Consider the following 16903-nt stretch of genomic DNA (forward strand, 5'->3'; position numbering starts at 1 on the left):
AAATAAACATGCTTGCTTTAGGAAGAAGCCTAACACCGGACGTATACTGGGACACAGGGCAGTCTCTCTCAAAAAGAAAAAGGTTTGCGATTTTTTTTGTGAAATTGAATATAGGATAAATTTTAGGATTCTTGATCACAAAAAAACATTCATCCTAGAAGCAATATGCTCATATGATGAAGACAGAGTCGTAGCTTCAACAAAGTTACTGTCAACCTGATTGTTACCCTTCTAAGGGTCTGGAAAGACTGTCCTTTGCAAGTCTGTGATATCTATCACCATCTCCTAAACCATATTTCTCTTTACTGGACTTGGTCCTTTGAGGCTTAACTTTTCCATAAATTTATTCATTTGTTTAGATGTAACTTCATGTATTTCAGTGGTTGTGAATTCATGTCAGTGATGTGAAACTGGCATTATTGGCTCTATCTCCAAGAAAAAGATAGTGTGCCTCTAACACCACAGGTCAAAGTTGCATCTCTGAGAAACAACTGCTCTTTTCCTCACCCATAAGGTTACTCTGAGAAGGCTCACACAGACTCAGCAAGATTACTTCTTACACATCAGTCCATCCTTAAGGAAGCTTGCAGAGCAGCCTTGTTTGAAGTTCATATATTGAGAGATTGAATTTCTGTCCGAAGCTGCTGCTGAAGCTGTGAATACAACCTTTTCATTTCTCTGACTGAAACTGAAGGCTTGCTTCACGCTTCCCTCAGGTTCCTGGCTTCCTAAAGCAGTTTATCCTGATCCATACGAATCCTTAGATTCCTAGTCAACTATTAGCATATTTAGGTATTTATAATTATAATATGATTATAAATTCATCAGGCCACCAAAAGCACCCAAGCTAGTGACTCTGCTGTCTCTGTACATGTGCCTAAGGAGCTGGTAGTTCAAGGCATCTTCCCACAAGTTCCCTCTCCTGTTTATTGATGCTCAAATGCTCCAGTGGTGCGCTTCATGCTTTTTGCTGCCTTCTTTCTTTCCTGCTTTCCCTATTCAGTGAGCTTCAGTTTAAATCCTGTTCTGTCAGATGTGGCTTCTGCTTTTGTTCTTTGTGTACACACAGAGCCTGGAGAACATAGAGCTTCTAGTGTCACTGCTGTGGACACAGAAGTTGTCCTCCTGGGAGCCTTCTAGTACCTCAAGGTCATTCAGTATTTTTACCCCATTTTATCTCGAAACTCAAACAGCACTGAAGATATTCACTATCCTACAGTAGGCCTGCAGCCTCCCTGCTGAAAACTCCCTGCTGAGTTTAGTCCTTATGGGCAGGTGAATTCATATTGTGCTGTAAAATATTTCTGATGTTAATTACAGTCCATACTGCTGTTGTAATTAAAAAATTTAAAAAATAAAAAATTGTATTTCATTTGGACCCAAGAACCTTTCTTAATAATTACTACTCATTAGCTTATCAGAGCTCCCTGAATGGAACATCACATAGGTGATAGCATGACGAAACCTATCTGAGCAGAAAACAATAAGCGTGATTACAGTGCCAAATGCCTTGGTGAAAAAAATCTTCTAAATTTCACTACTTAATTTTCAGTTCCCACTGAGTTCAAATTTCTGTGGTGTTAAGCTGACCAGGAAGGCAATTCTGCCAAGGTCCCACATTCAGAGGAATTAACCTTGTCTAAAACACTTAACTTCTCAATGATGAAAATGCATTCTTTCACAATTAACATCAAGAAATCATTTCCAACCTGATACTATTAATGGAAACCAGATGTTTTATTTTCTTCATCGATTCTGTTAGCCGTATTTGTATTTCTTGATTTCTCTGCATTCTGTAGCTTTACATACAGGTATATGAACACAACACATGCGCTCAAGCACATGTCCATACACAGACAACAGCAATTGGCAAATACAAATGATTCAGCAGGGTTTTCCACTCTAACTACCCACGTTAAGAAGGTCTTTGACAGCAATTCCACTGCCTTTTATGAAGGATCTTATACTCATTTCTTCTAAGTTTACTTATTAATCAAAACGGAATGAATGCAAACAGTGAATTTCTGTCACTGTATGTCTACAAAAACACCAGCTGTAAACATAATGAAATATTGATCCTCAAAGTTTTAGAACTCGGACTGAAATTTTTTTCTGTTGGCACAGCAAGCAAGCTGTGTAAATAAAAATGTGCTACTCTTGAAGTACTATAAGTTTGTTTCAAAAATATATTTAATAGAAACGTGACTTGTCTCAGTCATTGGATTGCACTGAGGACATTAACATTTACATACAGTGGTGTGCATAAGATGTGTGAAGAAGAATGATCACTACTGTGTTACACAGTGGACTGTGGCTCAGTCTCCTTCTGTTAATTACCCAATTTTATGAACCTGTGCAGCTAAGGGGTTTCAGAACACAGCTTGTTTTTTTTTTTTCCACTTTTCAGTAACAATGGCATACAGAAAATTGTAGTACTTTCAAACTGTTAATAAATCTAAGAGAGAGTTCTTTTAGCACATACTCCCCACCTTGTGTGAAGGCAAACTACGGTTTGAAACTCCTTTAAGACTCGCTCCTCTTACCATATATGAAAACAGTATCTTATTTCCTAAGCCTCTTTAAAAAGATCTCCTAAGAATGCAGCATTAGATTTCTGTTTTTCTTTTAAATTTGCCTCCTTTAAAATTACCTTTGGTCATCGTTCTGATTGCTGTTCAGGACGATCCTCCAAAGATCGGAGGCTATGAGCTCCTTCTGGTCGTTCACAAGGCTGATGTTGGGCAGCTGCAGTTCACAGACTTTGCTTTCCGATAGACTGAATTCCCGGAATGCAACAAATGATTTCTGAAGCTCATCCCAGTACTCCAAGCTGCAGGGAATCTGTGATAAAAAGGAGATGTGGTAATTACTTTATACTTCATCGGAAATATAATAACGGGAGTTACAATTCACACCACAAATGGAAAACTAACTAAAAAAAATAGGAATTCCACATGGGAAACCAGAATTGTAGCTGATACTCAGATTCCGTGCTGCATTGACTAAAAATGTTATTCAAATTTCATTGCAGTAAAACAGGTCAATCTTTCTCTTACACCAATAGCTATTTGCTCCATACTATCCAAGAACAACAAAGATAATGCAGTAAATCATTATTTGTATTAGGCAATCAAAAAATCAATCAGATATCACGGTAGTGCACTACCCAAGCTCACTTTTTAATTATCATTAAAGATCATTTTTTGTTTTAATTACCTCTTTTATTTTATTGCATTAAAAATACTAACTTGTTAATTACTCATTTAATCACTGATATATTAAAATGACTAATGAGGCAGATGAAAAATAACGATGGGCAGCGTGATGCCATGTGGAAGGTCAGCACATGAATAAAAATCCTGTGACAAATCACAGCATATTTGTAATCCCATCACCTTCTCTGTCATGGAATATGGAATTTAGCTGACTTTTGAAAACTCAAGCCCAGCAAATACACAGCAGATTTAATTTAATCACATTCCTTATTTTAAGTCTGTAAATAACTCAAACTTGATTACTCCTGGATGCTTCACCGAACAGGAGGGAATGTCACTAGAGACATTTCTAAGCATAATAAGACAAAAAGATAATAAAAACACAGATTTTAAAGGTGTCTTACACATTTTTTTTCCTTCTTTTTGGTAATATAATGAAAATGACTAAGAACATGAGTTTAAAATAAGAGCGAACTCAGTGCAAACAGGAAGACTTTACAATTGAGATACAAAAACCCACAGTTACAACTAAGAAATAAGGGTCAAGTTGTCTGAAAACAAATAGTAAAAAAAAAAAAAGCATATGTATTCATATGTATATGCTCTGATGTTTTCTTTTAATATCTTTGTATGTGTTTATATAGATGCACAAAAGTAACCTGGAAAACAGTAGGAATGCGTCAGAGATTTCAGTAAATCTAAACACAACCACAAAATAAGCCTCCATGAGTATTTTCCTTGTTACTCAGTAAGGACTATAATGCATAAAGAGGTGACAGCAGGCTGATTAATTAATGGGAATGAAGGTTAAGGAGGAAAATTCAGGGAGCTCAGTGGTTCAAGCTGGAGAGGGCAAAGGAACATAAATAATCTCCTTCAAAAAGTCTTGCAAGAATTAACGTGTGGAACCACAAAGCTTGAAGCGGATTTTTACTGCATCTGTCAAGTCACAGCGATACCTGATGATGGAAAAAAGCAACCGCAGTCACTGGTGGTTTTTTCAGGTCAGGAAGAAAAAAAATAAATCTGGTAACTGCTTCAAAGCTCTGATGCCACTATGTAAATAGGGTACTGTAGCAATGTCCAATAGGAATGCTGACATGATTTCAAAGACCAGAGTCTGAGAAAAGGGGATCGATTATGCATATGACAGCAACGTTTCCTTTAAAAGCTGCACCTCCAGCTGAAAATCATGAATAGCAGGAAATAGTGCAGCGGGAAATTATGAGGCAGCAGGACAATAAAGCAAATGCCACCCTGAGAAATATCAGGTGAGATATTTCCAAAAGAGTGGGACAAATGTCAGTATAACACCCGTGGGGTCTCATCTGGACTAGGGAATGCATTCCAAACTATTCATGTTAAAAGTGTTAATACATTGGCACCTGTGCAGAATCAGCCATCAATTCAAATGGTGGAGTCACCATCCCCAGAGGTGTTCAAGAAATGTGTAGATGTGGCACTGAGGGGCATGTCTTAGTGGGCATAGGTTGATAGTTGGAATAGGTGATCTTAGTTGTTTTTTCCAACCTTAATGATTCTATGAAGGGAAATACCATTGCTCTCCAGACACTTCAGGAGCTAAACACTTCATAGAGGAACAAGTCTAGAGAAAGTGGGGGTCAAAACAGTTGACCTACCAATAAAGAATAAGACTAGGAATGGAGCAGAAGAGAAAAAAAAAAGAGGTCTGAGGACAGCCTTTTTGTTCATCACAGCTGCTTTTAAAGACTTGATTTCCTAATAAGATGGAAGCAGCGACCAGCACTATCTGCACTGGGACTGTGCTTGATGATCCAGAAAACATCTTCACTGGTTCTATGTTGCCAACTCTACAATCATACTGTGCACAATAAGTGTTATCAAACGTTAAATTATTATGTTTGTAGCCATATTTCAAAGTTACGTTACATTTATTCTTCTTACTTTTAAATTCTCTATAGAATTTAATTGTTGTCTTAATTTAGCACATTTCAAAACTACTGGGTGTTGAATGTTTTTTAGGCTTTAATGCCTGTGGACAAACGAAAAAACCTGCAACACCACAATAATATTCCTATCCTTCAGTGAGGTCTTGGAATTGTATGATTATGAAAGGATCTGTATAATTTCTAACAAAAGGTTGGAGCCTTTCATGGTAGCACAGTGCTTCTGAAAATACAACAATGATTCAAGCAGCAGTATTTACTTCGGTTTAGTTTTAAATGTCTGTCTTTAAAATGACCTTGAGTGTTTCCAGGAGTCTGATTCAATGTATCTGAATACTTGGTTTGGCCTTGTGCTTTCTGTTGCCTATCAACACCTAAGCTGTCTTGTCAAGGCTATTAAGTAACACGTGCAACAAAAGTCTTTAAAAGCCATCCTATTATTTACAATATTTATTTCTTTCAGATTACATCTCACAACAAAGTATTTTTTCCAACATGCAAGGAAAATAATCTCTTTCTAATGACAACCTCAGAAAACTGGAACAGGATGGCAAGTAGTAGGCATTTTAAAAGAGGCTAAGCAAGGCGATAAATTCTGCTCCCACTACGATTAATGAGCTGGAAGAAGTTGTTAAAAAGCACAATAAAGGAATTTCACAAGTTGCACTACAGTATGAAAAACTGTTAGTAGGGTGAGAGGAAAGTAAAATAGAGATTGAAAATAAAGGCAGAATGGAAGCTGGAAAAAAGCCCAACCAAACAGATTTCGTATACGATGTTTTAAAAAAAAAAAATGCTGTTACTCAGTAGGTGGTGGAAATAGAGAACCTTATCTTGAGGAAAAGATGGCAAAGTAAAATGATGAAAATTACTATTATGGCATAAAGAAGTAACAACTCATCTTCAGGCTCCAGTATAAGCTACCACAGTGCTTTGTTTTCAGGAACTTCATGGTAACAGCCTAAGTGAATTCTGAAGAATTTGGAATGGCACATTAATTACCATGGGACTCAGCTGTATGAGCAGCCAGATAGAACAATGTATCATCTACCAATTAAAGCAGGCTGGTAGGCATACAGAAAAGATTATTCCTGTTTACTTTTGCTCAGGAAAATTTTCTTAACTGTTTCAACACGTCAAAAAAATCTAACAGACAAGATATAGTGCATTTCTAGATATCATCTATACAGTGGAAGTAAAAAGTCAAAGGACTCTTTAAGAGATTACCTATACAAAATATGGCTCATGCTTTGGTACTATCCAAACTGTAAGCTTTCTAGTTTTAAGCTTTCAAAAGACTTTGTTGACTTAGAATCTTTGATTCCTACACATCCAGCTTTATTTGTGCTAGGGGTTCATTCCTAATGCCTGATCTGGATAAATTTAAGGAAAGATGGTAGCTCTGAGCAATCTTAGTTGCCAAAAATAATAGTTGTGAAAGCCTGGAAATGGGCTACAACTCCGAAACTGAGTCATAGGCAGTGGGAATAAATGAATTAGCTACAACAAAAAATTCCCATACGTAGAATTAAATACCGTACTTCTACCTTACAGTATTTGAATAAAACCCAAGCTATAATTTGGATAATTATTACCGCTCAGCAAATGAAACCACTTGTGCTGCCGCTCCAAAATGAAACACTGAAGAAACACATCCAACAACAAAAACTTAGCAAAACAAGAAGCACTTCAAGAGACAGTACACCATAGCTTTTTGTATTCTTTCCTAGCTCACAAAAAATTTTCATTACAATGACTCCATTCACAGGTAAAATGCAAAAAGAGCAATTAATGAACAGCATATATCACATACATGCATATAGAACTATTTAACTCTGGTCTGGGATTTAACCAGGAATCTTCAAGATGAGTTTTGAAAGAAAAGCAAATACTATTGCACACTCATTTAAAGGACTGACTGTAGCAGTGGAGGGTACAATATCAGTTAAATGCTTTTTTCAGTAGCATTAGTAACAGTGAACAGAAGCAGAAGTGAAAAGGTACATGAATTAGCCTCAACTCTATAGTTGAGAGAAAGAGATTTAAAACAAAACACTTAGAAAATTTGAAGGTTTCTCCCTTTTCTTGTTACCTGTGGGCTACAGACATGGGAGATTGTGGGACACTGTCTGGATTAAGAATGAAAATGGTTTATTAATAATTGTGATAGGAAGGAATGCAGCTGTGTTTGAATGACAGTTCCAGTTCTGTCCCCTGCAAGGACAGAACACAAAGAAACAGTTTTGCTGAAATAGTTGCCTTGGAGCAGAAATCTTTAGGCTTAATGTCATTTCCTATTCTCTGTGAATCTCTCATTTCAATTTATTTTAAGAAAAAGTCTTCATTCTTATTACGCCAGCACAAACATTACCAATATCACCACTGCGAACATGTATCAGTTCTCTACTTGATTTGAAGTTTCGATCACATACATTTTGCAAACAAACAAACAAACAAACAAAAAAACAATAGAAAAAGTAACCCAACCCCAATTCCCCCCTCTGAAAAAGAAAATCAAAAAACAAGAAAACACCATAAAATCAAACAAGAAAAAGAAAAAGAAACTTGAAAACCCCTTTTAAAACCCGCATCATTCAACTCATTTCCTGTATGCCTGTTAATCTATCAGCAAGACATTATTGATAACCAACATAAATATTCCCACTTATGCATTACAATGTGACAGACCATGTTTTTTTTATTTCATCATGCATTATATCACACATTATGTGTTCCAGAATAATTTAATTCCTATCTCAAAAGTGAAGGTTGGAAACTGCTGCAGAATCTGTTAACACCATGTTACTTATTAATCTTTTCATCCATGTGTTGTACACCCCATTGACCACATGAGTATTCTGTATCTCTACATAAAATTTTGTGCAAAAAGAAGATAGAATGGAAAAGAAAGGATTATTGATCCATATGTGCTTTTAAAAGGCTTTTATGATGACAACACAATTCTAGACCTCCCTGTGACCTGATGTTATCCTTCCAGTTTTAGACTGTGTAGTTAATTTGGACTTTAAAAGCTTTGGGTGAACACTACTTTCTGCTGGATTATTTCTATGGCTGAACTCTGCAGCTGAGCAAAGGGCCACCACCACACTTGTATAAGCTTCCAGGTTACCATAAATGACCACATCTATTACTCACCATACATATTGCCCCGATACTGACAGATCTCAGAGACAAGCATCATTGCTGTTTAGGACAGAAGTAATTTAAATATCTAAATTGCTTAGCAAATCACATCTTTTTCACAAATTTTGTTTGTTTGTTTGTTTGTCTAGGAAAAAGCTACAGCCTTCTGCATAGTTCTGTGAGGTCAATGAATTAAGAGGATATAAAAGTTTTGTTGTGTTATTACTTAAATACTAAACAATATTATTCTTTAAATCAGTATGAAAATACATCAGAAAAAAACGAAATCAATATTAAATTTTTAAATATATACTTGCAGATCTCTAAAGAGAAAGGTATCAGTGGTTTGATTACAAGAGAATTTGCTCAAGGCAATTTTTGGTGATGTGTCCTTTTTGTTTTTGTTTTGTTTTAGTTTTTGCTGGAAAATAAGAGATCTGCAGAATAAATGCTTATTTCTTGACTCTCAGTCCCTCAGATGGTGGGTGTTTCCTCTAGGAAATGAAGTTATTCTTGTTCCAGAAACAACTACTGTACAAGAAAACTGAAGACAGGAAGCATGTGTGTGTTTTATCTTCTCTGAGTAGGGCCACCTAAGTGAACAAGAGGCAGAATACAATACAAACTTGTACTTTGTGTCAGACGCCAACCCATGCTGAGATTATAACTTGAGCTTCCTGAGTAGGAATAAACTGATTGCGCTGTAATAAAGCTATCCTGTTTTTAGGATATTTTCCTGTTCCAAGGCCAACTGCCCTAAAAGCACAGTTCAGCCTTCAGGTGAACAGAAGCAGCAGCAGTAGAAAATAAAAAGCTTTATCCAGAGTTTTACACAGGGAAAATTCTTGGCTATGACCACATAGAACTTAACTATTAAGTTTGATTTCAAATTACGAGTTACATAAATACAGAAAAAAAAAAAAAAAAAAAACAACACCTGCAGAAAAATATATAATGTATAAAATATGCTCAAAAAAGATAATAGTAAATAGAAAAAAGTAACAATATTTATTTCTACAATATTAAACATTAAATGTTATTCAGCACGATATTAAATAGAACAACAGCTCCTTAATATGCCCACTTGCACTACACACCCAATCCAATCTGAGCACCCTGCTCTGCTGTGGGATCCTTCAACATTCACAAGGCCCTTTATCTTCTCCTGTGACTGAGTGAGAAATCACACTCCCAGTTGCAGAACACTTCTGCAGCCTTAGGGCTGTCACTGTCTCCTGTCAGTGTAGAAAACCTCTCCTGGCACAGGCAGAAACTACCACTTTTCCCTTCCCATGAAAACCCAAATTAAAAAAAATAATGTGGTTTACAGTGAGGTAACTGGTACTACTACTAGTTTTGGTACTAGCAGTAAACACATTTTAACTACACAAAATATTTTCTGTCCTCCCCACCACAATCCCTTCCTTTTGATTAGGATTTTCTATCACTCTAACATTGCTTTTTCCCTTTAAACACCCCTTATCTTTTGGGCTGCAACAGTTATTCCACTGTGGAACAATCTCAATTTTCAGCAGTCAGTAATAACCAGATACCACAAATGACAACATTTAAAAACAAAACTAGCAATGTCACATTTCTTCACGGAGTTTGCTTTATTTCTTTTTGAGGTGTTGCAGCTTTAGGACTGATTTTGTTAAACTACACTCCATTTTAAATATTTGCTACAAAACGGAATATCTGCCCAATTTTATTTTTTTTTTCCTGTGCATGTTGAGGCTTTGGCTGAATAATGAAAATAACCACTTATTTTGTTTACTGAGTAATGATGTACACCTCAGCTCTTTCAGCTTCATTTAACAAATTTATCGATGGCACTATTTAATTTTAATGTACTTATTTAATTTTGCTTACATTTATATTTGTACTGCAGCTTATGAAGTAAATTAAATACTGAACTAGAATAAAGAGATGTGAAAGCAAAGTCATGTCTTCCAAGAGAAATTGCTCTTTAGAAACACATAGCTGCCTTTTAGCTGACTTTGGAAAAAAAAGCTTCTATACATCTTCAACTAATAGAAGCTATAAAAAACCCTTTGTAATATTGGAACCAGTTGAGAAACCACAAGCATTCAAATGCAGGAAATCATGATTTTATAACATTTTAATGTGATCTACTCTTGGGAAACAAAGTTAACCAAGCCCTATTTCTGTACAGGAAATATTCCACTGTACAGTTGTAATACATTGTGGTGAGGGGTACAGCTGCAAATTTTTCACCTGTAATGCCCCACTGGTATTGTGGCTTACTGAATTGCATCAAGATTGCCTTCCTGTCCGGAAAGCCCTCTAAGTACAAACAAGACTCTAAGCCCAGGTTTTATTTTCCCTTGGTATCAGAATATGGTAATTTAAGAGCCCTGAGAAATGCTTTTTAACCTTTTAGAAGAAATATGTAGCATTCTTTTATTAGGAACTCTGTTCTTTGCCTTTTTAAAACAACATGTGACCAACTTATCTTATCAATTTATCAGGCTAGCAGGTTCAGAACGAATGCAGGTGTGTATAGTAATGTAATCTGTCACAGATACTGACTTTTTCATTACAGAAAAATTACTCTAAACACACTAACGGCTTTTGTTAAGAGAGTGGAGAGCAGTGCTACGCTATAATTGAGAAGAGTTTCACAGGATTTTTTTTAAACAAGAAAATGTACGTACTCTTATAAGTTTCAATCGCCTTTTTTTCTACTAGGTGTCATTCATCTCAGCACTAAGTTCATACAAAGATCGCTCACTTTTCCAAAAGCAAAAGCAACAGCATTTCACTTAATCTCCTGAGACCTTGCTTATTTTCTTAATTTATTGTTGAAAATATTGATAAACAAGTTTATCTTGATTGGAGATCTTACATCAAAGACTTAGCTACTTCTTGCACTGTTTTTTATTCTCTTTCCCTGACATAAGAACAATCCTTCGCTTTTTATTTAAGGCTTTCATTTTCTGGGTTTCAGTATTTGTTAACAATGTAAGCACTATACTGTTGAAACGCAGTCACTTCTGGGACTGAGGGTAGCAACCTATTAATACATGAAGCACTGTGTAATTTTAAGTAAATGGGATATTTTGACCACATATTCTCACCACAGTGAAGCCTGACTCCTACAAAAAGTGCCACAAAATCACCGTACAGCAGAAAGGACGTCGGTTTGCAAAATTTCATAAATCAGACTTACAAACTCTGAAAAGTACAAAACACAATGAGAGTGTAAATCTGTCATTAGGATAATCTGATGGTTTCGTCAGTCTTCTGGCACCCAACAGAATTTTCACTAGCTCAATAACCCCAAAGGGTAAATTTCAGTGTGATGCACAAGCAAATTATGCACAACTTCCATTAACATTCCCAACAAGTTACGCTTAACTCCCTGCAGACTGCGCCGAAACCACAGTCCAAGCAATACAGTCTCATCTTGATGCAGCGAACACTAAGATCACACAGCAAAATAATTAAGATTATACACACAGAATACAGTAACAAAATAGTAAAGTCTGAGCTAATCCTACTCCCAGGCAAGGAAATTCACAAATAATGTTTAAAGCTGGAATTCCTAAAGAGAACAGGCTCTGTTTCAACATCTGCTTAAGACTCAATGTACAACACTGCAACTTCTTTAGCCCCTACTTCCTCCCTGGAAAGAAAATGAAGACAATGTATATCATTAATAGCCAGAGTCTTATTGTTCAAAAACATCCAAAAATGTGCAAAATTTTGCCAGTATCACAATACTTACACACAGATCGTCTGAAGGGCAATTGGTTCAGGCTAAAAGCCAGTCTTCAGCCCTCTTAAACAGAGCGGATGTTTACATAATGACCTGCATTCATTTTGGTACGCGTGTATGCGTATAAACATCGAGTTAAGTGATGGGAAAAGAATTTCCTACATTATAATGAAAGGCAAGTTCTACTTCATGGTCAGATATGCTCAATAATTCTACTGCATTATTTTGTTTGCTGCAATTCTTCACATAGTAGCGATATCAGAAAAACACTCTACGCTAATACAGTCATTTCAAATAATACCGAAATGCAGAATTAATGTGGAATGTTTTAAAAAGCAAAATCTCAGATGAAGCACTGCACTGACTTCCAAGCAGTTCCCAATAGTCAGACAAACTATTTCACCACTCATTTTAAGAGTTGATGGTTTAAAGATGATACAACTGCATGACAGTAGATACAAAAATTTGCAACCATGTACATCGATAAGCACGGCTGAACTTTACAACTTACTTTACAACTTACTTGCAGTAACAGTGCAAACTTCAGTCACTAACCTGTCACACACAAATTATCTGGATTTCCAAAATAGCCGCTGCTTTGGAAATGTAAGAAATGGATCAAAGATAACTAAAAGTTGTGGTTTTCCAAAAAGCTCCTTTCCCAGATACTCAAATGCCCAGCTGAATATTGTAGCCCCAACAGGGAATGTAATGCAAAAGGAAGCAGAGCCAGCCAAAAATGAGGTATTCTCTGTCAAAAGGGAAAATGAATGTCTTTGACATTGATCATAATTCTTTTCCTGTTGACTGTCATGTCAAATCTTTCCTGGAATAATGACTTACAGTAGGTCTAATGTCAGTCATTCTTAAGCCCTTGCTTCCTTAAGCCACTGTTTAAACAACCACGAGGTGTTAGAAAATGACTGTTTATTGGCTGACAACGTTGAAAAAATCAGGCTCCAGACCATAGAGTTTGCAAATGTTTTACTTACATACCATAAGTGTGTAATGCAGAGCAACAGGCAATTTTTTGAATCCTCACCATTCAAAAGTGGAAATATTTTATGTTCTCTTCACTATCCTAGCAAAAACTCCAAGTGAATTGTACCAGAGAGGGTTTATTTATCTGGTCCTCCTTTATTAAATTTCAGTTAAGCCCTCTCAATAATACTCACTTCCCTACTTTCCTCCTGTAGGCCATTAGATCCCGTTAATGTAATCACCGTTTTACTAAATCAGGAGTAAATGCTCTGTTTATTAGGATACTATATAAAGAAGAAAGGCCAAATAAGGAACCTTTTTATCTGCTTTTATAAGGCTGACTATAGCACTGCATGCACTTGCATGCAACAGGAATCCTGGTAGGTACAAATATAAAAGTCTGACATGTTTATAGCTCGGTTGATATTTTGACTTCATATGGAGAAAAGAACAAACACCATAGATTATCTTCCTTTTATTTTGTGAGCATTAACACCTCAATTCAGCAATTGCGGAAAAGCAATTCAGGAGAAAGAATTTTAAGTCAGTACTGGTGATGCAGCTTAAATAAATCAGAGAGCTCAGAATTCAGAATATTACACATGATGTGATCGCTTCCATGAGATGAATCTGTTCTCCATGTGGCCACTTGTGTAAATGCTATTGTCACAATACAGAGCTTTGTTTGAGCTATGGGACAGTGTCAGCAATTTCGTTTACTGGGAAGATAACTCTACTACAATGAAATGAAAAATACTGAACATCTCTGTAAAACTTCACTAGCTAGAAGAGTCCCCCAGCTGTAGAGGAAATAATTTGTGTGTCACCTGCTTGCAAAGAAAAGCCAAATACTGCCTTGTTAGCAGACAAATTGCTTTCTTATCTTGGTGAACCCAACCAACTTCAATTTTTGCTCCCTGTCCTCTTAACGCAAACTTGTCAAGGTTGTTTCTGGTAGAGACAAATGATAGAAAAAAGTTGCTTAGTGGAAATCAGAGTAGATTATTATTAATGTATTGTACAGTAAGAACTCCTCTTCAGCTTTCTGAGTAAACGTAACCTACTTGAAGGCAAAGACAAAACTAAATCTGAGATTCTCAGTAGGTAGATTCTCTGTGGGTAGATACTGGAAGACTTTGGAAAACCAGAAGCACAGTGGAAGCATATAAGCCTCAAAGAACAAACATCCATCACCACTTTCTTTGAGCTTGAAGCCCTAACAGTAGCTAACTCCATATTCTATCTCTACAATTCAAAAATCACTACTGAAACACTAGCAGAATTTTGTCCCGGAACTCCCTCCTTCAAATTGTAAAAAAAAAACAACAAACCCAAAACACAAAGAAATGAAGAAGGTAACTTTCCTCAGCTGTTGCAACCTAGTGGATTCAAGGAACCGTACAGGTGTGGTTGAATTTAGCACTAAATCACATCCCCGAAATGCACATTAGAATTCCTTGGTATGATGAAGAATACAGTCCTCTTCCATTATCCTTTATGTTCTGGGACTGTGGTATTACCTGCATGATAGGTATAACCCTAAACTATCCTCTGGAACTAGAAATGTTCATTTCTTCTGCACTTCAAATTTATTTATAAAGGGTATTCTGCCTGGTAGCTATTACTGTGTCCAGTCTTCAGTGAAAAACATTTTATGGACTAGATGAGCAAGACTGAAAATAATCACCATCAGCAGATTCCAACTTTCAGTGCTACAGAAGAAAGTGACAGTGCAAATAAAAGAACTGCTGCCCTATAACAGTGAGCTGGTTGCCTTACAAATATAGTTTTGAATTAAAGTGGGAAACGGAAGTACACTGTAATTAAGCCTTCACATATGAATAACTTGCTGAGCCAGATGTATAAATATATGCATAATTCTGAAGAATTTTTTACTAGAGAAATTCTACACAGGCTAATATCCTAAGCGTATCTACACTTTTAAAGTGATTTATCTTCAATCATCAGACTTCCTCCAACCATCAATCTATTTGAAGGTTTTAAAAGTCTCTTCTGTTACAACTGAGAAAATCTCAGAGGTCATCCCTTTTGACATAGAATCATAGAATCATAGAATTGCTCAGATTGGAAAAGACCTTAAAGATCATCCAGTCCAACCAGGAACAATCTTCAATATTTTAAAGTACTGGTATTTCGACTTCTTCCCTTCATTGTGCTTATTACCTTGTGAATTCATTCTGTGAAATTTTTCCAAATTGGTCTTTGCTGCTGATCTGTGAATATGATTCCCACATCAACACTATTGTACCCCTTGCCCTTTCTGACTTGTGCAGTAAAGGATTACCCTGGCTCAAGTAACGTTAGATGGAGTCAGCATGAGGATTAACTTCACTCCTAACAAATTTGTGCTGTCCTAAGTGAAATTACCAGGGCAAAATGCTTTTTCTTCTCCATAGCTTTAAAAATATTCTTAGCAATGGTCAAGATCAAAATGGTATGCCTCTACCAATATCTAAGAGTCCTGCTGCTTGACAGCCTTTTCTGTAGATCTCCACTACACAAATAGTACATTAGTGGTGGTTTAGAGATAGTATGTATCACATTAATTGCATAAGACACAGCCTATTTGTTTTTTCTTCTTATGAGAACATTAAACTGCTTCTCTTGTGTATACTTCTTTGTCCCACATTGACCTTTCCTTAGATGTTTAGCTATTTCTAGAGCTTTCTGAGCACAAATAAAAAAATTCTCAAATATTGGATAATGAGCAACTATCAGCAGAATTAAAACAGAAGCTGATCTAACAGTCAAGAGTTAATAGTTTTAATCAAAGAACTAGACAGACCAAAATAATAAAATAATAATTTTTTTTCAGAGAGAAGGAGTACTCTGCATCCATCTTTCACACCTCTTTCTTGATACAGAGCTCGATATTAACTTCTTTCAATTAGCTATACAAGCAACCAAACACTTGTAAGCCCAGCAGTAAACTGAATTTTGCTTCACTTCATTGATTTACTTTCTTCTTTAGTAAGAAGTTAGAAATCGATGTGTTGTTTAATCTGACTCTCATTTACTACATAAACATAGTCTTGAGAAGTTATATCCAGAAAATATCTCGGCAAAGGGAGTAGGAAGAAATACAATAAGGATACCTCAAATCAAACTTCTGCTCCTGCAAAGATTCCTCTAAAAACAGCATGTGACATTTCTTCATACTGATTTAGATACTTCTACCTTATTTATTTTTAATTACTACCCATTCAGTGATAGTTTTTGTCATAATGTTTTATAAGATACTAAACTGCAAAACTAGAATGGTACTTGTATGTCTTCTCTGGTACAGACTATATCTTCAATCTGAAATCATCATAACTTAATAATCACTTTATTTTGGTGGGATGCTTAAAGAGTTTCTTCTGTTTCTTCTTTTGGAATTGCATTGACCCACTCTACCAAAGAATAACCAAGTACAAGAGAAACTCCTGCTCTCCAGATATAAAAGCATTAGAAGTGATGCCAGATAACGGTTGAAGAATCTGAGAATTAGGCTAAAACCATTAAAAAAGGTTCAGCAGGGAAACTTAAAGGGCTTCATTAAATAGTAGCTATCTGAAAGAATGGCACATCACACAGAGCCAAAGAACATTTGTAGCACGTGAAAACAGGACAGTGAGGGATTAGTAATTAAATGGAAAGGGGTTGCAATGTCCGGTAAACAGGAAGAAGTTCAAATCCTCTCAATCTCAGAAAATAAATACAATCCTGATGCAGTTTCTTGCAAGTGCATCTGGGATTCCTTCTCTCTGCCTTCACATGAAAAGATCAAACTATTTGAAATCTCTAAAGAGAATGCAACATGCTACTCTGTGGCAGAAACATACATTCTTTCTCTTCCTTCTACAAACAAAAGCAACAAAGTTGGGATTGTA

General features: G+C 36.1%; 1 protein-coding gene across 6 annotated transcripts in view; it reads right to left on the bottom strand.

Annotated features, from left to right (window-relative positions):
* The window catches only part of VPS13B (vacuolar protein sorting 13 homolog B), a 417159-nt gene that overhangs the window by 60342 nt on the left and 339914 nt on the right, over positions 1-16903 (bottom strand). For all 6 annotated transcript variants that reach the window (XM_042834797.1, XM_042834830.1, XM_042834815.1 and 3 more), the window contains exon 40: positions 2651-2841. In XM_042834797.1, coding sequence (XP_042690731.1) covers positions 2651-2841 — 191 coding nt within the window. The remainder of the gene's footprint in view (positions 1-2650; positions 2842-16903) is intronic.

The sequence above is a fragment of the Centrocercus urophasianus genome, unplaced genomic scaffold (genome assembly GCF_019232065.1).
Source record: "Centrocercus urophasianus isolate 14NV4802_14NV808 unplaced genomic scaffold, USGS_Curo_1.0 seq_11, whole genome shotgun sequence".
NCBI classification, from domain to species: Eukaryota; Metazoa; Chordata; class Aves; order Galliformes; family Phasianidae; genus Centrocercus; species Centrocercus urophasianus.